General features: G+C 41.4%; 1 protein-coding gene across 1 annotated transcript in view; it reads left to right on the forward strand.

Moving 5' to 3' along the window:
* The window catches only part of abcc3 (ATP-binding cassette, sub-family C (CFTR/MRP), member 3), a 62,374-nt gene that overhangs the window by 31,893 nt on the left and 9,432 nt on the right, over nucleotides 1–21,049 (forward strand). The window contains exons 5-23 of the mRNA XM_085361198.1: nucleotides 1,541–1,666; nucleotides 1,912–1,973; nucleotides 3,467–3,601; nucleotides 7,422–7,670; nucleotides 10,251–10,428; nucleotides 10,594–10,755; nucleotides 11,428–11,520; nucleotides 11,647–11,850; nucleotides 12,878–13,024; nucleotides 13,117–13,204; nucleotides 13,380–13,446; nucleotides 13,526–13,652; nucleotides 14,922–15,098; nucleotides 15,322–15,489; nucleotides 17,337–17,520; nucleotides 17,615–17,723; nucleotides 17,971–18,127; nucleotides 18,296–18,503; nucleotides 18,978–19,288. Coding sequence (XP_085217324.1) covers nucleotides 1,541–1,666; nucleotides 1,912–1,973; nucleotides 3,467–3,601; nucleotides 7,422–7,670; nucleotides 10,251–10,428; nucleotides 10,594–10,755; nucleotides 11,428–11,520; nucleotides 11,647–11,850; nucleotides 12,878–13,024; nucleotides 13,117–13,204; nucleotides 13,380–13,446; nucleotides 13,526–13,652; nucleotides 14,922–15,098; nucleotides 15,322–15,489; nucleotides 17,337–17,520; nucleotides 17,615–17,723; nucleotides 17,971–18,127; nucleotides 18,296–18,503; nucleotides 18,978–19,288 — 2,952 coding nt within the window. The remainder of the gene's footprint in view (nucleotides 1–1,540; nucleotides 1,667–1,911; nucleotides 1,974–3,466; nucleotides 3,602–7,421; nucleotides 7,671–10,250; nucleotides 10,429–10,593; nucleotides 10,756–11,427; nucleotides 11,521–11,646; nucleotides 11,851–12,877; nucleotides 13,025–13,116; nucleotides 13,205–13,379; nucleotides 13,447–13,525; nucleotides 13,653–14,921; nucleotides 15,099–15,321; nucleotides 15,490–17,336; nucleotides 17,521–17,614; nucleotides 17,724–17,970; nucleotides 18,128–18,295; nucleotides 18,504–18,977; nucleotides 19,289–21,049) is intronic.

A 21,049-nucleotide genomic window follows, 5' to 3' on the forward strand; every position in this document is an offset into this window, starting at 1 on the left:
AAAATCTTTAAGTGATATACTTGTTTTCTGTTATAAAAAGGTCAAAAGCTGTGTTAATGATGGGATTATAGTCAATAATCAGAGTAAGGCTTACCCCAATTAGCGTGTTTACATGGGTTCATATTCACATTTTTACATGTGGAGGATAATCAGATTTATGGCTAAATGTGTCCCCCCGTGACCCTCAACAAGGTTCTGTCTCATCTCTGTTTCTTGGTGCCAGCGTTGATCTCTCCTGATAGCTGCAACGTAGCGTGCTTTCTGAATGGTAAATACAAATTCACTGCACCAGACAACATTCATGCGTTTGAGATCTTCAGATTCACATCTGTTGTGTTGGTTCATGGCAGACCATCTCTCTCCCCAACCAGTTGCGGCAGATGGCCCCGCCCCTCCCTGAGCCTGGTTAGATGGAGGTTTCTTCCTGTTGAAAGGGAGTTTTTCCTTCCCACTGTCGCCAAAGTGCTTGCTCATAGGGGGTCATTTGATTGTTGGGTTTTTCTCATGTATTATTGTAGGGTCTACCTTACAATATAAAGCACCTTGAGGGGACTGTTGTTATGATTTGGTGCTGTATAAATAAAATTGAATTGAATAGTGGCAAAAAAGGGGGTGCCTGATTTTTGCAGACTTTTGGCTTTTGTGATACTTTCTCCTCTGTGTGGATGTTCAGTGAATGGAAAAGCCATTCTATTACCTTGTAGGGTTGTTTAGCCTTTGAACCAAATCCTAACCTCAGCACACTGCTGTGCTCACTGTGACAATGCTTATTTTAGCTGCCAGTAGTATTGTACTATTGTACACACATACAGATCCAACGGTTCTACCTCCATTCATATGTCAAAAGGTGTTTACATACGAATATCCTGCGGTCAGCTTCCATCCATTCATGCGAATGTTCCTAACACCCACACACTTACAACTCATGCTTACCTTTCTCCTGGATGATCGTAGCAATGCATGGGTGGGGCTGCCTGCTGCCTGACTGCAAGGGGTGAATTTTACATTCATCACCAAAGCATAGGACTTGAATAAGAATTTAAGGAAGGTTCTTTTTTAAATTTCCATTTACTTTGTCATAAAGCTGTAAAATTGCTGTAAGCAGTAACTCATATCATCATGTGTCACAAAGAACCTTTTGCACACAATGACAACACCCAGACACACCTGTGAATTCTGATATAGCTGCAGGTCTGAAAGGTGCAGTCGAGGAATAACATTGTTCATCTGTTAGAGGAGGTTATGACAGAGGGCCGCCCCTCCCTGAAGCCTGGTTGCTCTGGAGGTTTCTTCTTGTTAAAAGGGAACTGGACTTTCCAGTGTCGCCAAAGGCTTTCTCACAGGGGTCGTGTGAATGTTGAGGTTTCTATATAATATTGTTGGGTCTTTAGCTTAGGATTTAAACACTCCTTGAGGTGACTGCTGTTGTGGACTGGTACTTCAAGGACATGGTGTGTTTTCCAAAAAGCCATCTCATCCCAAAAACTGATAAACGCTGATGTCTTGGTGTCTGCGTGTGTGTTCTTGTTATACTTTACAGGGCGAAGTCACAGATAAGCTGCGGTTCACCACTTTCTACTTCTACTTCAGCATGGTGGTCTGTGAGTTCATTCTCTGCTGCTTCAACGAGAAACCTCCTCTCTTCTCCAATATTGTCACTGACCCTGTGAGTCATCGGTCACAGTCCGCTCATAAATAATTTTTGTGTTTTCCTGCTCACACCATAAAGTCAGTGTTCTGAGTAGCTGAAAGTCTGAGCACGCTCCGGGGCAGCTCTGTGCTTGTTAAAGCAGGTCACACAGTCACACACTGAATTCAGTTGTTACTGGCTTCTCAGTATGTCCTCTTTATCCTCATTTAACCTCCCTGGTCTCATATTATGCGCACTCATCCTCTTTTCCCCTCCCCCAGAATCCTTGCCCTGAAGCTACAGCAGGTTTTCTCTCAAGGATCACTTTTTGGTGGTTCACAAGGTAAGCTAACATTGCTGTCTGCCACCAAACCAACCTCCACAGACCAACAGTTTGTGGTATACACTAAATGTTTTGGGGCTTTAAAGGCTCTGAGGTGTTCGTTTCTCCATCTTTAGACCCTGCTATTCATTTTTCAAGCAGTTTTTGTAGTTCTGTGAATATAGTAGGACGTGCTAGTCTGTTAAATCTTTAGTTTGGGGCTTTTTCTCAAGATGGATTAGCCCTCTTAAAACAAGAAAAATGTTTTAGGATAATTTAAGTCAATCTAATTTATTTGGACGTATCTCACTTAGCTTAGCCTGAGAGTCATTTGGCTTCATACTATTGTTGTTTAGATTAGCGCTAGTTTCTCCTTTCCTTTCTCCTTTTTTATTGCAGTGATCATAAACGCAGTGAAACTGAACAAGCAGTGTCGACTTACCTCGACCACAGCTGGTGGTAAAATGTAAAACGTTTGCAGTCATAAAAAACAATGAATGAAGAAGCTTAGAAATCGCTGTTACTTTTGCTGTTAGCTTGTTCCATGCTATGTTAGCTAATCCACAATTAATAATATATGTCATTATGTTAGTGGCTGTTTACACAGTATTCACTGTGTTCAAACATGCAGAATGATAAAAGTGTGATCTTTGTTCACATCTCTCATAGTGACTGCAATTGCCATGGTAATAATTAAATGTAAGGTCATCATAAACCATGCTAACATTCCTTCATTCATATTAGTGCTTCAACCCTTCAGTCCTCTTTTTAATGCACACATACTGTGGCTATATTATTTAGTATTGCTTGACCTCAACTTTACCTAAATGTAAGAGTTATTTACTCCTTCATTGTACAGTTTATTGGTTACAGTTTATTAGTTGTTTAATACCTTTTGAAGAAAAAAAATAAATGTTGCTGGCACCGTTACTCCATGCTACAAATATTGTTTCCTGATAATTTTTCATGAATCACTGTTCAGCCAAACCTGTCACTGAAGAGTTTGTTTACTTACTATATCACATGATGTCAAAACATGGGGGTAGTTTGCACTGTGATTATAATTACTTAGTTCATAATGTAGCTTAAGCTTATTTAATACTGCAATATCATATTATTATTATTATTATTATTATCATTATTATTATTATTATTATTATTATTATTATTATTATTATTATCTGTTATTTTTGCATAGACATGCATCTCTGTGGGGGAAAAAAACATGAGGCCAGTTTCCGGTGAAATTCAATCCAGTTATACATAATGATCATTAGCTAATTCAGTAAACTCAATTAAGTATTTTTGAGGACAACATGTATTGGTAAGATGGCTCTGGGATAAAGAATTTTAGTGTTACATGTTGGCAATGAATCAAAGCAAACTAAACAGAAAAAAGAGGCAAACATGCACTTTAACCATTTAGATAATGTCTCATTTGTTTCAGTCACACTTGTAGCAATGAATTGCTTTAATGTAACAGATTGAATTAAGTTGCTGCTTCTCTTTCCCAGTATGGCTGTAAAGGGCTACAAAATGCCCCTGGAGGCCAAAGACCTGTGGTCTCTGAACAAGCGCGATAGCTCCAAAGTCATGGTGCCCAGGCTCCTTAATGAGTGGGAGAAGGAGGAGGCCAAGGCAAAGTTAAGGTATGTTAAACTTAAAAGCTTTGAGCTACACTTCATTTCTTTGTGTTTTGCTTAAAATAAGACAGGCTTTGATGTCTTTTAAGGTGGTCTTACACGACAGTTCTCCAGGCTTCAGACTAAACCTGGAGAACTATCTTCAGTCACTCTCAAGGAAGATAAGCTGTGAGAAAAGGCTGCAGACTTATAACTAGGCTGAAAATCAGTGTCCATGGGTCCGATAGAGTGATGAATCCATATTTTAAATTCTTGCACTGTCATGGTTTGGGGCTGCTGGTGTTGGGGGTCATGAGAAAAAAAAGGTGGTCATACCAACTTGACTTTCAAGCTCATCAGAATTGTACAAACCCCTTTTCACTGGGATTCAACCGGCCTGATGAGCTGATGAAGTGTTGTTCTAAATGGGGAATAGTTAAAAGGCCTTGATCTGATGATTGGAGAAGGCTGATGCTAGAATAAGGTCTTAGCAATTTCAAAATGTTACTGGAAGCCAAGCAAGGACACAGACAATGTGTTGTTTTTGGCTGCTAACTCGCCAGTGAGAGCACGTTCTGAGCCAGCTGAAGATGGGGTAAGGGATGCTGAACAGTGTCCGCCTTAAGTTCTCTTTGTGGCTCAATGACATTTACAAAACTTTTAAATGTAACATAGTCCAATGATGCCGGCGCACACAGACGTATGCAGCGGCTAATATTGCACCTTTTTGTGTTTTTAAAACCTTTTTACTTTGTCTTCCTGCAACACGCTGACTTTTCTGTTGTGTGCCTTTCTCTTGTTGTGCATGTATTCCTCTAGACCGTTTACATTTCTCCTGTTTGTCATTTATTCCGGCTGTCTGAGCAGTGAGCAGTCAGTGAAAACCTAAGAGTTCACATTTATAAACTAATTTGAATTTCTATAAATGCTTTCTTTGATCCACATAATGTGAATTTAAAAAAAGCCATAGCTGATTGTAGCCCCGGGCTCAGGCTTTCAAAGGAAGGGCAGATTTATTAGTTCTTTGTTAGACTAGAAAAGGGAAGGGATGTTGTCGTAGAGGGCAGAGCTCTTTGTGTATGGTTGTGCGCATGCAGGCGTAGGTTCATTCCTTTTTGCACAAGTGAAACTACTAGCGCGTTTCTTTTGTAACCCTAGCAGGAGGGTATCAGTATCTGAAGCTACCACACACCGTTTCTACTTTAAAGAGTTGTGGGAAACTCCATGCACACAGACTGCAGCAACAACTCACACAGAGAGCGTCTGCAGGCATCAGAGAGGATATACGAAATGCACTGCAACATTATAAAGGAAAGCAGCTCGTTTGTAGTAACGCTGCTCTGATGTTTCCTGTACGTTTGTGGAATATCTCGGGCTTTTACTGTCAGAGCTTGTGAGGATTAAGTCCACCTCCCGCTGCTCTGCAAAGTGAATGACTTTTCTCATATTAAGGATGCTGGATTCTATTCTTTTGAGTTTGTTCAGCTTCATGCAGGAGAAATTACTTTCCTTGCCTGCCGGCTGGGAACAGCATTCCAGCTACACGTTGTACCGCTTTAGCAAACACGCTTGACAACTTTGCTGAACTCCGACCTCTGTCAGGCTGCTTCCTCTTTCTGTGCAGTTTTCCTGTCTGTGCATTCTTCTTGTAAAATGAGAGGGAACAGTTTGGTTAGGGCCTTTTCAGTAGTGACCTGTAAACCTGTTTCATGTTAACAGTTGTTTGCTGAACTGTAGTCTCCCTTTACTTCACTGCTGTAATCAGACTCCTGTGCTTTAAGCTTGTATTACACTTTGTGTAGTATGCTGAACAGAAGTTGTCTGAGCTTCTTTTGAGCAAATAATGCCATTAATACCATTTAAGCAAATGCAGCCACCAACAGCCACAAAAACTCTTAATGCTGTAGTTTTTGTTGTTGTTTTCTCCCTTTCCGATGTTTGCATCGCTGCTCGCCACTGGAAGGATCCAGGTTTGCAGAGGGAATCTGAAGTATGATTTGTTTATGCGGTATAATTTAGAGCTAAAACAGTTTAGCTACTGAACATTGGCAGTTGCTCTCATAGTGTGATTCATCAGCTATGGTAAATTATAGTCAGTACGTGACAGTGATTTACTGCTTTTCTGGGATTTTTTTTATTACATTTCCAGGGATTTAGTATCAACAGTTCACTGTACTTTACATTTAAGTTGAATCCTTTAATGGGTTACAGTGTTTTTGCAATTTAGGACTGAGTAGTCAGTCGTTTCCTCCAATGTTTGCCATAAACTGGCAAACATTTTTCTCATTTATAAACATCATCAAATCTGCAGCTAAACTAGCTTCAAATTGAAGAAATTTTGCTAGCAACCTGAGACGACGTCTAAAGGTCAATAATATTACCTCCTGTATCTTTTGTTGAACACTTTCCTAAATGCATTTGGTATTTTCATCAAAGGAAAGTGATTGGCTAAGAAAGCATTTGAAAAGTTTGTACAATATCAAACGGATATAATAGCAGTCACTTTGACCAAGAGAACAATTGACTTTAATAATAATGGATTGCATTTATACAGCGCTTTTCAGGGCCCTCAAAGCGCTTTACAATGCCACTATTCATTCAATTTCACCTTCACACACTGGTGGAGGCAGCTACGGTTGTAGCCACAGGGGGCAGACTGACAGAAGCGAGACTGCCATATCGCGCCATCGGCCCCTCTGGCCATCACCAGTAGGTGAAGTGTCTTGCCCAAGGACACAACGACCGAGACTGTCCGAGCCGGGGCTCGAACCGGCAACCTTCCGGTTACAAGACGAACTGCTAACTCTATGAGCCACGATCGCCCCAGTATTATGATCTGAGGTTTACGTTAGCATAGGTGGTAACCCTAACCACACCATAACCCTGTATTTGGGAGGCAAAAGGCAGAATTTTCATTTTTTTGGAACAAATGTGAATAGTTTTTTGATGTGTCAAAATTTACGCATTCTTATGGAGTTAGTTAGATTTAGTTGTTGGGGTTGGACCTCAGACGGTAAAGCTATTTAAATCCAATGATAGTCAGGAGCTCTGGCAGTTTAATTTACTTTTTCGAAACTCATATCAAATTATTACTAGTAATTGTTTTGAAATATTTTAAAAATCTGGAGACAAATATTTTGCGAGCACAGCACACAAATGGAAAATCTTCTAACATAAGACCTGTAATGCCAAAGATGTATGAGATTTCATGTGAAGCGCAGCATCTTCTCGTTTCTGAACTGTGCCTGTGCCTAGCATGTGGCTTTAACGAAAGCCAGTGCTGACCCTGAAAGCCTGCTGAAAGGGTTAGCAAATGTTAAATATTTGGCAGAGGGAGTCAGACACATAACATGCTGCTTTATCAGTATGAGAGTGCCACTTTCTGCTGCTGTAGTTAAACAGTCAGGATATGTGTCATTAAAGAAACTTAAGTTAGACTTTTCCTTCCAAACATTTTGATCCAAATTGTTGTGCCAATTATCTGTTCACAACAGATGTTATTCAGAAAAAAGCACCTCTGAATCTTGAGTAACATGTTATCTTGGCCTCACATGATTCAATCACTATGCTTGGGTCCTGGTGAAGGTCCAGTGCAAAAGCCTCTTTCTGCCTAGTTCAGGGGTTTCATCCTGTTACTGGGGAGTCTTCCTCCCGAGTGCTTGCTTCTAGGAGCCATCTGATTGTTGGGTTTTTTTGTATTATCATAGGATCTTCACCTTACAATATAAATCGTGAGGTGATGATTTGGTCATGATTTGGTGCTATATAAATAAAATGTAATTGTATTGAATCTCTTGCTCTTTTTCTTTCATTCCCATCCTAAATACCCAAATCCTCCCCCCTACAGTGAAGAGAGTGTGGCTAGCCAGGCTACGTACGCTAAGCCCCCGCCGTCAACCACCAACCACATCTCAGGAGGAGGAGAAGGCGAAAGCAGCCCAGAGGAAGTAGAGGTGCTGCTGTCCAGTAAGAAAGTCGCGCACCAGCCATCCTTCCTTCGCGCCCTCGTCAAGGCCTTTGGACCCTACTTTCTGATTGGCTCAGGCTACAAGCTCCTGCAGGACATCATCACCTTTGTCAACCCACAGCTCCTGAAGTAAAGACAAAGATTCTACTCTACTGTTGCGTGCTCTCTTTACTACAGCACACAAACAACTATTGTTCCAGTGTTGTGGAATACCATTTCCAGGACACATTTTTGCATGCTGCGTTTGTGTTTTTGCATTTCGGTCTTCTTTATGCAGAGCATGTTAGCTGTCTATATTTAAAGGCGTACACTGGCCTTGTTCAGGATGCAAACTCCTCATGTAAATATGTTTCCTCTTTATGCCTTTAGTAGCCCAGGGTGCAAATTCAATGATAGGAGTCTTTCTCAGAAATCCTTATCACTGTGTAGATAAGCTGTCAGAGATGGCTTCCCAGATAGTTTTCCTGCATGTGTCTTTTGTGGGACTGATGTGTTTGAACATTCCGTCCTGACACTGATGTATCATTCTTACTTGCGGCACAGTGGGGGGAAATTTTAATTTCAAATTTTCTGTCCTTTTATTTGACAGTTATCTTTTGATAAGACAGCTTTTTCATTTATTTTTGTAGTATGCCCAAGTAAAATCCTAACTTAATGTTAAAGTTCCAGCCTCTCCTCTATGGAAAAATGGATCTCAGGATTTAATACGATGCCTTATATGTAAAATAGAAAAACTAATTTTGAGCCATTTTTGGAAGTTAATACCGTCTGAGAAAGAGAGGGAAAAAAATAGTGAAGGGAAAACTTTACAGTCCTTCCAAACATTCATTAGAATGTCGGTGGTAACGCCATCCAGTGATTCCTATTTATATTTTATATGTACAGCATGTTTCCTTTCACAGAGATGCTGTTGTTGCTTGTTCCAAATTTTGTCATGTTATAGTCTTTTTCAACATTTAATAAATTCATTGCTCTGCTAAAAATTCTACACACAGTTCCCATGATGACAAAGTGGGCAAAAACTTTGCTTGGAATTCTTTTAAATTTACTAAAAACGGAAAAAGTGCATAAAACATGCACATAAGAATTAAAAGCCTTTGCTCAGTACTTGAAGCACTTTTGGTATCCTCAGTGACAGCCTCAAGTCTTTTTGAGTATGATGCCACAAGCTCAGCACACCTTTCATTCTTGTTTGGAGAACCTCTCAAGCTGAATCGGGTTGGATGGAGCGCATCAGTGCCCAGCTAGTCACTGACTGGGCCACTCATTCACAGAGTGGTCTCAAAGCCATTCCTTTGTTATCTTGGCTGTGTACTTAGAGTCATTGTTCGTTTGGGTGAAAATCCTTTGTTCCAGTCTGAGGTCAGGAGTGCTCTGGAGCAGGTTATCATCGAGGATGTCTCAGTACATGTCTGCATTCATCTTTGCCTCGACCCTGACAGGTCACTCAGGTCAGCAGGAACCTTCATCATGGGGTATTGTGTACATAATTTTGTGGTAATGAATTTAGCTCATTTTGGAAGAAGGCTGTAACTGGACAAACTGTGGAGCAAGTAAAGAGCGCTCTTCAGATGCACTGTATTTATAATCAAACTTGTAAAAGTGGTTTCTAAGAGTATAACCACAGTAATAACAAAACCCTTAACCAGAAGAAGCAGTTGCCACACACTTAAACATTAAAGACAACTATTTTGTCCCTCATGTTCAGCTTTGACATGCCATTGAGCCCTTTACTGGTTTATATACTATGCTATACTATGAAAAATCTACTGTTACAACAGGATGTACCTGTCATTCTAGCTCTGGCCTTTAAGCTGCCTTTACATACTGTAATCACCCATGGAAAGAGCAGATAATCTGCAGATTATGTGTATCTATCTCAGGTTAAACAGGTTCTGTTATTTGTCCCTATAGCACGAAATAGCAGTCCTTCTGGAATGCGACATTAGGGAAGTTAGGGAGTGTCAGGAATAAGTGAGTTTCTGATATATAGTATGTAAAGCTTTAAAGGTGACATGCTAAGCTAAATAACGTGTGTCCTGAGTCGCTAACTCAAAAAGATACAAATAAGTCTGTAGCTTTAAAAACTTTGCAAGACTAATGAAGTAAAATGCACGAAAAGTTAAAACAGACTAGAGTTTTGGTTTAGCTGAGATTTCGGGGAACGTGACTCGCCTTGAGGGCAAAAGCATGAGCACAGTTTGAACAAAGGAGCTTCAGGTGATTGTCGGAGGACATTCCAAGTCTCGTGAGCCTCGTGACTTCTGTGTCCTCGTAACGGTGTCAGAGGACGGCTGATTAAAGAACATGTTTGATTTGGTCTGATTTCAACAGGCGAGCACAGAAGAAATTAGAGGCCTGGGAAACAGTGGTGTGTTGACACACTCACACCATGAGTCAACAAAGCCGCTAAGGTCTCTGCTAATAGTAACACTCTTTTGTGAATGCCAGACTTTTTTTTTTAATCTTTTTTTTCAGGTGTTGAAGGTCAGCAGTTCTCCCCAGTATTTTAAGGCCATAGTTAAAGAACAGATGTCTGTACAGTCCAAACTGTAGGATACCTGGATCATAGTGCGCTAAATGACACTAACATTTTGCAGTGTGTGTCTGCATGGATGGAGGATGGAGGGCTTACACAGGAGTTTACACTTTTGGTTATTTCAGCTTCATGTGCTTTAATCAAATTATTCCTCTTCTTTATCTTTCCAGGATGCTGATCTTGTTCATTAAAGAAAAAGATGTTCCTAATTGGTGGGGGTACACGCTGGCCTGCCTTATGTTCTTCACGGCCCTGCTGCAAACCCTCATACTCCACCATCAATTTCAGTACTGTTTTGTCACTGGCATGAATGTGCGCACTGCTGTCATCGGAGCTATCTACAGGAAGGTATGCAGGAAACGATCCCATTAGATTTTTTTTGTTCTGCAAACAAATTACATTCATATTTAAATTTAGAAGGGAGAAATCAATTGCTTCATAGAAAATATTCTTGTGGTGTTAAGGGTTTTGTTCCCTGATCTTCTGTTTTGCTTGTTTTTTTTTTATTTACAGGCACTAGTGATAACTAATGCAGCCAAGCGTTCATCTACTGTGGGAGAGATAGTCAACCTGATGTCTGTGGATGCGCAGAGGTTCATGGATCTGACCACCTTCCTTAACATGCTGTGGTCTGCCCCTCTTCAGATTATGCTGGCACTATATTTCCTCTGGCAGGTACATGCACAGATTGTATTTCTGTTACACTGAGTCTTCTCCTTATGCCAAGGGGACTTTATTTAATGCACTCATGAGAATAACAGCTAAAATTTACTGTAATTCGGAAGCTGTCTGACCATTGTCGGTCACTGAGATCATCTTCGTCATCTTCCAAGCTATGACTTCCATTCAGCAGCCTGTCAGAAAAATTTGTGGTTTGTTTGGTAAGAGAGCCTCCTCAACCACCACAAAGGTGAGGACAGGTAGGAAGTGAAGGGCTCAGGAGGAGCTGACCAGGCAGAAGAGCCGCTGCGGCAGACTTTGGTGTTGGCAACAGCATGCCAATACCATGATGCAACAAAACCTGGGAAGAAGAAAGAACCCAGTTGGTTTAGGAAGGAATCTGAACAGGGGTGGAGGAAACCTGCACAGCTAGAGACAGACTGTGACAGCAAGGGGTGTGGGCTCAGTGGGAGAAGGGAATGGACTGGAAGGTCTCGTGGTCAGAGCTGTGGCAAGCTGAGCCACACTGGATCAAGTTCTTTATCCAGTCAGTCTACAGTTTCCTCACCAGACCGTGGGAGGTAGTGGTTATCCAGGACCTGCCACGTTTTTATTTACACACAGGAGAGTTCTTCTTTATTTTGTATCATAAATTTAATCATTTGCTGACTCTTGTTTATTTTACAGATCCTCGGTCCATCTGTGCTTGCTGGGGTGGCTGTTATGATCATGCTGATCCCTTTTAATGCATTTATCGCTATGAAGACTCGAGCCTATCAGGTATTTCAGTGTAAAACAAACAGAATGAGACATTCACACAATTGATTTGCTTAAAAATAAGTCCCCTTTGTGTTTTAAGTATCAAAATTCACAAGTAAAAACAGCTGGTCTCACCATCATCGTCAGGTGGAGCAGATGCAGCACAAAGATGCTCGTATCAAGCTGATGAACGAGATCCTGAACGGCATCAAAGTCCTCAAGCTGTACGCGTGGGAGAGCTCCTTCAAAGAAAAGGTTCTGGCCATTCGGCAAAAGGAGCTTATCGTGCTACGCAAGACGGCCTACCTCGGAGCACTGTCCACCATGGCCTGGACCAGTGCGCCTTTCCTGGTAGGCTTCCCCCAAAAAACTCAAGAAACTCATGAAGTAAAGTTGACTACACAGTAAATCTAAACAGGATGAAAACTTGTTCAAATTTGACAGTTTATTATTATGACACCACTATAGGTTTCAGCACAGCTTTTTGTCTGTTATGGTTTGTTAATAAAAGCCTTGACAAAGAGCTTCGTCAGTTTCTAGGTCAGTTTTTAAAGTCATATTTTAATAACTTTACTGGTTGGAAGCTGCTTTACATTAACATGACTTTCATTTCCAACTTGTATAAGAATGTCACATGTTGGCATTATTATTAGGAAGCTCCTCGTTAGGGGGTTTTAGGCCTTGATATGAAAATATTTGGATTAAGATTATTTGCAGATACGATCACACTAACCCCATTTGTTTGTTTAGCATTTACAGTTTAATTTACATACACATAATTTACTCGAATGATTTATGATGAGTCTAAACATCTCCCATCAAAGTTTGTTAAGCAGTCTGAAAAGCTCTGGATAAACCTACAGTGACTAAGTATTCTGGTGCACTTGGAGCCACCACAGAAAGTTTGTGTCCCAATTGCGAAAGGCTAAAATATTAAGAAAAGTGTGATTTTTGAGACAATATTGGAAGAACCAGAGTGCTTCTAGTGCTTCGACTTTCACCACTCAGCAGGCGTCTTTCTGCAGCGGACTAACAAAACCACAGGAAACTGAACTGAAGCGCGTGTATATATACACATGGCCTTACCCTGAGGTCAAGTTTCTGTGCAAAGAAGAAAGGAGAAAAGTCTTCATATGGTGTGTGAGCAGCGTTTCTTTTCACATGTGCTCATGCCTGCAATTGTTATCTTCTTTAGGTCACATTTTGTGGACGCATGTTTTATTAGTTGGGTAAATGAGCACTTCAGCCTTAAAGGTGCTGTTGATATTTAGATCCTTGCTGAGTCACTGACTGTCTGGCATCACGGCTCTGCCTCCTCTCTGCATTAAACCGATGAACCTTGATGTCTGAGTGGTCTGCTTTTCCCATGTGTTTCCAGGTTGCCTTGACAACATTTGCCGTGTATGTAACTGTGGATGAAAAAAACATCCTGGATGCGGAGACGGCCTTCGTGTCGATCTCGCTTTTTAACATCCTTAGGTTTCCCCTCAACATGCTTCCCCAAGTCATCAGCAGCCTGGTACAGGTGGGAACCTTTTTCACGTCCTGCGCTGTGTTCGTGTTTCGGGTTTTCTTTAGCAGAATTCATTGCATGCATCTGTTTATTCTACATCTCAGGCGAGCGTCTCATTGAAGCGAGTCCAAAATTTCCTGAGTCATGATGAGCTGGATCCAGATTCCGTAAACAGGAGCAACACAGTCACAGGTGAAATTAAACACTTGGATTAACTTGTCAAAACTTTGCTTTGTCTAGTCATTTAGATTACATTATGCTTGAGTGCAAGTTCACTGTTTTCTTTTTCACCTAGTGACTCCTGCCTGGCCAGTTCTTGGATGACTTGGATTTTTTTTCTCACTTGTGTCATTTTGTTGCTCAACAGAGTTTGCAGTCACGGTTGTCAATGGGAAATTCACGTGGGGCAAAGACGACGCTCCTGTTCTACACAAGTATGCTACGAAAGCCACACATCGTATTTTTATATTCACCGTATTTGTTTTAGTAAAATATTTGATTGTGTGCTTGCAGTATTAACGTGATGGTGCCCCAGGGCTCCCTGCTGGCTGTGGTGGGCCATGTTGGCTGTGGGAAGTCTTCCCTGATCTCAGCATTACTGGGTGACATGGAAAAAGTGGAGGGAGAGGTTTCTGTTCGGGTAGGAATTCCCCTAGTGTTTTTTGAATAACATACCGGGAAGCAGCAGGTGGTTTTGACCCAGTTATTGCAGTTTTTCTTCCTGTAAAGTTTCGCCATTTGATATTTTCGTGTGAAAGCTGGATCAGTTGGCCAGATGTAAAATGAAACGGCTCGTGTTTAATGATCAAATAGTTGTCATCAAATTTTTTTGCTCCTTTTGACGCAACTTACTTACTAAAAAACTCTGATAAACTCAATAAACTCGTTTTTAGATATTTGTCCTCTGAAAAGATGCGTTTATTTACTACTGCCAAGTGACAAATAAACAAAACAAAACAGACAAACCAAGCATTTTCAATTTCCCGAATATCGCTGGCAGAATGAACATTAATATCTGAACTTCTACAAATGTTTTTCATTTTATTGAATGTTGATATTTGCATAAACCTCCAGTTTATGTCTGAAATGTTGCAGGTAAACATCAACACAGATACTGAAGAATGAAAAAAACGACTGTAGCCATTGTGCCTAAAATTAATGACGCTCTTTGATCTTTGTGGTTCAGTAACAGTAATGGTGGGAAAATGGACAGTCACCGTGACGACACTATGCAGCTGCTTTAAAACCAGACGTCAAGCACGAGGAGTGGCTCTGACAAGTTGCTCTGTTTTAGATAAAGGACACAGAATATACTGCAGCCCATAAAGTCTTCAGGAACCTTTTTACCAAGATTACAAAGCAAATGAGCTGAGGGCCGCTCCCTAAAGGTTTCTCCATAAGGTTGCCCCGTGCTTTTCTTTGAAAATGATGCAGGTTTATGGGACTTGGCTTCAATTTCTCATCTTTTAAACATTTTTGTTAATTAAAAACAGTCTACATAATACATTTAAGACCATTATTAACATAAACATGTATTTAATATATGGGTACATTCATTCTTTAAAATATTGCAGACAGCGTTCATAAGAGTTTGACATTTTGGGAAAAAAATGAGGAGAGCTAGCAGTCTCTTAGCTTAGCTTAACTTAGGCTCAATTCTGGAAGTAATAAGTAATAAAATATAAAATCCAGTTAGACAAAAAGGAAGTTATAACTTAGTACTGTAAAGCTTAGTCTTGAGTAGAATATATGTGTATATTATTTTGCTTAACGTTACATTTAAAAAGGGCACATCAGTCCTATTGCAGTGGGAATCATTTCTAGAAAATGTGGCATGGTTTATTCTGATAATAAAAGGTTTCCTATTTGAGGAAGTGAGAAGAACCTGGTTGTCTGTCTCTATCCTCAGGGGTCAGTGGCTTATGTACCTCAGCAGGCCTGGATACAGAACGCCACCCTGCGGGACAACATCCTGTTCGGGAACCCGTACAATGAGCAGAAATACAATTCTGTCCTGGAAGCGTGCGCCTTAACCCCAGACTTGCAGGTGCTGCCTGGAGGAGACATGACTGAGATAGGAGAGAAGGTACAGAAGCACAGGGAGCGAGTTTAGTCTCCTTGATTTTAATTTTTAATCTCTTTCTGCATCTGTTTTATTTCCAATTTTCTCTCAGCACTTGTTGATGACTTTCATCAAAGATCTCTCCTGAATTTATTGGATACTCGTTGCTAATGTAATCAGGCTTCTGATTCGAGGAACTCTGATATAAATTCAGCCTCGGCCTTTTTATTTGGTTTTTGTCCTGCAGGGCATCAATCTGTCTGGTGGTCAGAGACAGAGGGTGAGCCTGGCTCGAGCTCTGTACAGTGATGCTGATGTCTATCTGTTGGATGATCCGCTGTCCGCGGTGGACGCCCACGTGTCCAAACACATCTTTGACAACCTGATCGGCCCAGAAGGGGCTCTGAAGGGCAAGGTGAGGAGACTCTAAACTCAACTTCTGTCCTGGTTAGTTGATGATGTAAAGGTTCTCTGTAAACAACACAACCAGTAAATATGACATGAATCTTTGTCCTATTATGTTGTAAATGAACTGCTACTTTCGGCTCAGTTTTACTGCTGAAGTCTACTACTACTAAGTGTCATTCACCCAGTCACACACAGCGTTTTATCTAATATTTGCATACACTCACACTCCGTTCAGTAACTTACACGCCGATACTTCCAACACATGGCCTGGAGGAGCTGGGCATCGATCCACCGGCCTTCTGTTGGTGGACATCAGGTGGTTGTCTGGCTCTGTGCCGGAATGCGACCGTTAGAGTCTGAACAGTTTCATGTACTTGTATTTATGTAGTACTTTCCTACTCTTCCTGACCACCCAAGTGCTTTAGACTACCATTATAAACTTCTGCAGTTCAGTGTGAAACGGACAGCCTCGCAGAGCTGTAATTTTATCAGAAGAGGAAGTTGTGTCTTATCTTTCTACTGGACAGGAAGTTTTATGAGGTTTGATCACTTTCCAATCTGCTGATTTTTCATATTTATGACACCAGTTTGTAAAAAGAGTAACTTTGTGTGGCAGCGTTCTGCTGGAAGTAGTCATATTCAGAAGTTACTGAACCTGACTAACAGCTGGCCTTCAGGTTTTCTTTATTTATATACTGTACAATGCAGTATTTAATATAGTATGTACAGTTGTATCTTTTTCTCCCTCATTAGTAAGATGCTACTCACTGTTCTCTGCCGGTTCATTAGGTTTTTTTGGGTTGTTTTTTTTTCCTTCTCTCTTTTGTTACTTTAAAGAGAACTATGAACCAAAAGTGCATTCAGCTAAATTGTAATGGCTGTAGCTTTTAAAAGTAGGAACAAGAACCTAAAAAGTACACAGCGGTTCAATATTTTTTTTAAAAAAAATGAGGGGAAGGGTGTGGAGACCTCTGCCTTTTGGTGAAATTAAATGCAGGTGTTTCCTGTCAGGTGTGAGTGTGCGTCCTGTATTTATTTAAGAAACAGGGATGTATGAAAAGGAGAGTTGAAAGGAAATTATGAGTGCATGCACACATATCTCTGAGCTTCCCAGAAGATGAGTTGTTGTGATAATCTTCTGAGATTCAATCGTCACACATGGCTTTGTCACCTCAGTGCTTTCTAGGATTAAATTGCTAGAAGTTGAGAGAAGTTTATTTTTGGCTCACCTGCTTCCCATCACCCAGATTCAGCAAATTCAGGATGTTTTTTTTCCCCCCCAAGAACCAAATCTCAGGAAAACCTGAGTCATGCAGCAAAACATACATAACATAACAAAACAAACATAACTTGCAAGTCATTCTTCATCAGAACGGTCAAATACAAAAGAAATCGAATGTTTTGGAACAGCCAAGTCAAAGTCTTGACCTTGTAATAATAGAAATACCATGAAAGTGAATATCTGGAATCCAGCTTGCTCTAAAGCTCCTCTAACCTAATGTGCAGGACAGATCGGCGGTTCCTGCAAATGTGGTTTTCGAGGGATTGTTGCACAAGGCTGTACGCAGAAAATAAGCGCTTGGGATCGCGTGCTTTTTTCCCCCTCCCAGATGGACAATATTAATTTTAATTTAATTTTAGTTTTATTTAGAAAGAGGGACAATACATATTAATGAACATAACAAATGTAAATATGCCAGATTATAGCCTTGGGCTAAAGGATGATCTTCCTCAATAATTAAATCACTAAGTCTAATATTTTCATTTTCGGCAGTTTAATTGGTCTTGTTCATGCAAATGGTAATTGTCATACTGGTTTATTGCATGACAGAAGTTTCTTGTGTTTGACTCCAGACACGCATCCTGGTGACACATGGCATCAGCTTCCTGCCTCAGGTGGATAATATAATGGTGATGGTGGATGGCCGGGTGTCAGAGATGGGCTCCTATCAGGATCTCCTCAAGCAGAATGGAGCATTCGCCGAGTTCCTCAGAAATTATGCCCTGGAGGATATTATGGAGGAGGATGAGGCCAGCGGTACAGCATTTCCTCCCCTTACATATCACCTCATGTTGGTGCAGAACGGATTGATGGTTCAATAGTATCTCATGCTGGTGTTCTGCTCTCACAGATGAGATCATTGAAGATGACGAATTGTTCCCCGATGACGCCCTTAGCAACCACACAGACATGGTGGACAGTGAACCAATGATCAATGAAGCAAAAAGAAGTTTTATAAGGTAAATTGAAAAAAACTGGATATTTAAACTTGGATGAGATAAAACGGTTGTTGCATAAACTCCAAACTTTGTCTTTTTTTTATCAGGAATTTCTCAAGAATTATATGAGCTTTTTAAAACATTAAGCAAATTGAAAAATATGGAGTCTTTTTGCACAAAATAGCAGTTGAATAAATGCATTATCGCCACCAGTTATCCTGACCCTGTTCAGTAGCGTGAGCTCATTGCCCTGTGCCCCTTTTTACAGGCAGATGAGCATTATGTCCTCAGACGGAGAGAACCCCAGGTCCCGTTCAGTAAGGAGACATGGCTGCAGCCAGCGAAAACATTCAGAGTCGCAAGACAAGAAGAAACCGCGCGAGATGGAGAAACTCATCCAGGCAGAAACGGCAGAAACCGGCCAGGTCGGTGCATCATATTTCAATTCTTTTTAACCTGCAAATATATAACTGCTCATTTTAAAGTTCTCCACCTTTGACCCACGACTGCTCAGCGTTCACTGCAACATAGCAACCTGGTATTCACTGGTTGGACCACATCGACCCCTGAATTATCTTTTGTTTTGATCCCAGGTGAAAGGAAAGGTGTACCTGGAGTACGTCAAGGCAGTCGGACCACTGCTGTCAGTGGTCATCTGCTTCCTGTACGGCTGTCAGAGCGCTGCCTCCATCGGAACAAACATCTGGCTCAGCGAGTGGACCAATGACGCCGTGACGAATAGCACCGCGGAAAATGTTCAGATGAGGGTGGGGGTGTACGCGGCACTGGGGTTTGCACAAGGTAAGACACGCTGATGCTGAATATTTATTTAAATGCATGTATTTTATGCGGAAATGCAAACAGCTGCCATGTCGGATTGTTGAACCTGAATGCCTACTTTATACTTCCACTTCCACCCTCACAGCTTTTTCTTTGTGTTTTACTGAAATAATCGGAACAGATTTGCTTTGCAGCCAGTTGAAATGCTTCTCTTTTGTACAGTAAACTCTGGAGAGATGCTGTGAGCCAAAGGAGAGTTAATCTGATTACAGCATCGTTAATTGGAATACACTGAGCATTGTTCTTGTATACAAGAGACATCCTTTTTTTCTTTAACTGCGGCTCCTTTCATGGTGAACTGCTCCCCTGACTACCTCACATTCAGGACAGAAGCTGCCCATGTCTATTTATAACAGCTGCTTTCTCGTTCTACAGTGAAACGTTCCTCCCCCTAATCAATTTTTCTTCTGCTCCTGTGGTTTAACCTAATCCCAGGTATCCTGATCATGATTGCTTCCTTCACATTAGCCATGGGGAACATCGGTGCAGCCAAGAAGCTGCACTTTAACCTGCTCACCAACAAATTCCACACGCCCCAGTCTTTCTTTGACACCACCCCTATAGGACGCATCATCAACCGCTTCTCCAAGGACATCTACGTGATAGATGAGGCTCTGCCGTCCACTGTGCTCATGTTCCTGGGCACCTTCTTCGTTTCTCTCTCCACTATATTAGTTATTGTTTCCAGCACACCCATTTTTGCTGTTGTCATAGTACCCCTGGCTGTCATATACGTCTTTGTCCAGGTACTTGGGTGGGGTCGGGTGGCAGTGTGGCTCGCGTGCCAAATGTGTCCTCTCAGTTCTTCTTTTCCTTGAAAATGTGGGGCTCTTCCTCTTCCTCAAGTGGCATGCTGATTGCATGTTTGCCGCAGCAAAATTTGTAACCGTCAGGTTTGGCTTGTTTCCTCCGTAGCCTGCAATGTTGTCCATGATGAGCACCTCCTGCTGTCATTTTTTCCTTTTCAGTTGTAAACTCACTTTGCTCTTTCTCCACAGCCAAAACACTTCCTGTCCTGCCTGCAGCTTGCTGCGATGCACATGCACACACACACACCTCACAGATCACGCTCCTAAACACATTCACACCATCACTGTATCGTGAACAAAATCAAAGTCACGTCAGTCAGTTTTTAGTGATCTATACCCCCCTCTAGTGGTGAAGCACTGTTAACACAACTAAATAAACTTTATTTTTATCGAAGGCCAGTGTGACCTCACCTTCTTAGGTGAAATGATAGCAGTATCTCACATTTCTCTGTTGAAGTTAATGAAAATTTTAATTATTTAGTCTTTTAAAATTTCCACATCTGGTAGTTTTCCATTAGATATTAAAAGTAAGCACCATGTGCACAAAAGGGAAGCATAAATGAAAGAATATGATGATAAAATGCCACTTATGAGGTGTATAAGTGGCGTAGAGGACTGACTCTGGGAAACCTGCACTGACACTGAAAGTTGCTGTCTCACAGGCTGCTCATCCATTTAACGCAGGCGTTATTGTGTTGTCACACCTGACCCCCTCCCCTCCTGTCTCGCAGGTGCGCTGCTGTTGATTAACTGCCTGCTGTGCCGGGCCTACAGTATGCTGCAGGCAGCCAAGCTCACACACCGCAACTTACTTCAGGGGGTCCTGCGAGCTCCGCAGGGCTTCTTCGAGAGCACCCCTACTGGGCGGTTACTAAACCGCTTCAGCAAAGATGTGGATGCTATAGACTCCCACATCCCAGACAATATTGACATATGGATGCGCACTTTCTGGTACACACTGAATGTGCTGCTCATATGCTGTGCCCTCACCCCAATGTTCCTCATAGTCATAGCCCCGTTAATGGTGTTCTATTGGTGGGTTCAGGTAAATAGGAAAAGAGTCTGCTAACTCATTAATATAACATGCATGTCTGCGAGTGCTGTTGAGTGTGTGTGTGGTAGTAAACAGCTGCATGTGGTTGAGGCAGTGATCGTTACTCGTCTAGATTTAGTTGCTGTGTGGTTTGGTCTAGTCCAGTAGTCATAAATTGTTGTGGCCTTAGTCGCTCAGTGGCCAGTCTGTAGTTTAAGACTGTGTGAGCCGTAGTTATTTCAGTTGTTTTATGGGTTTAAAATGCAGCAAAACGTCAGTTAAACTGTAATCAACAAATGTGAATTGGATTGCAGTTAGTGCTGGGCAGTATGACCTGAAATATCTATCACACAAGTATTTGCACAGTAGATCATGTTGTTGTTCTTGTTATAGTTACTGCATGAACACATCTGACCAATCACGTCACTGCATTTGGCACTCGTATCTCAAAGCGCGCACTGGTACTGAATATAGACGTGGTAAAATAATAGTACTTTGCGAGAGACACAGCTGTACGTCTCTAAGTCAGTCAGCTCTGTGAAATGATTTCTGTGTCGTCAGATGCTGTCCCAACAATAGTAAAATAGCCCCACTGACATGCTGAGATATGTATGAAAGCTTCAACTCTGGAATCAAACCATGAAATTCTCCCCGCCGCTGCCTTC

This window comes from Diplotaxodon limnothrissa, linkage group LG8 (assembly GCF_057381915.1).
Source record: "Diplotaxodon limnothrissa isolate DT_005_m linkage group LG8, D_limnothrissa_male_GT1.1, whole genome shotgun sequence".
NCBI classification, from domain to species: domain Eukaryota; kingdom Metazoa; phylum Chordata; class Actinopteri; order Cichliformes; family Cichlidae; genus Diplotaxodon; species Diplotaxodon limnothrissa.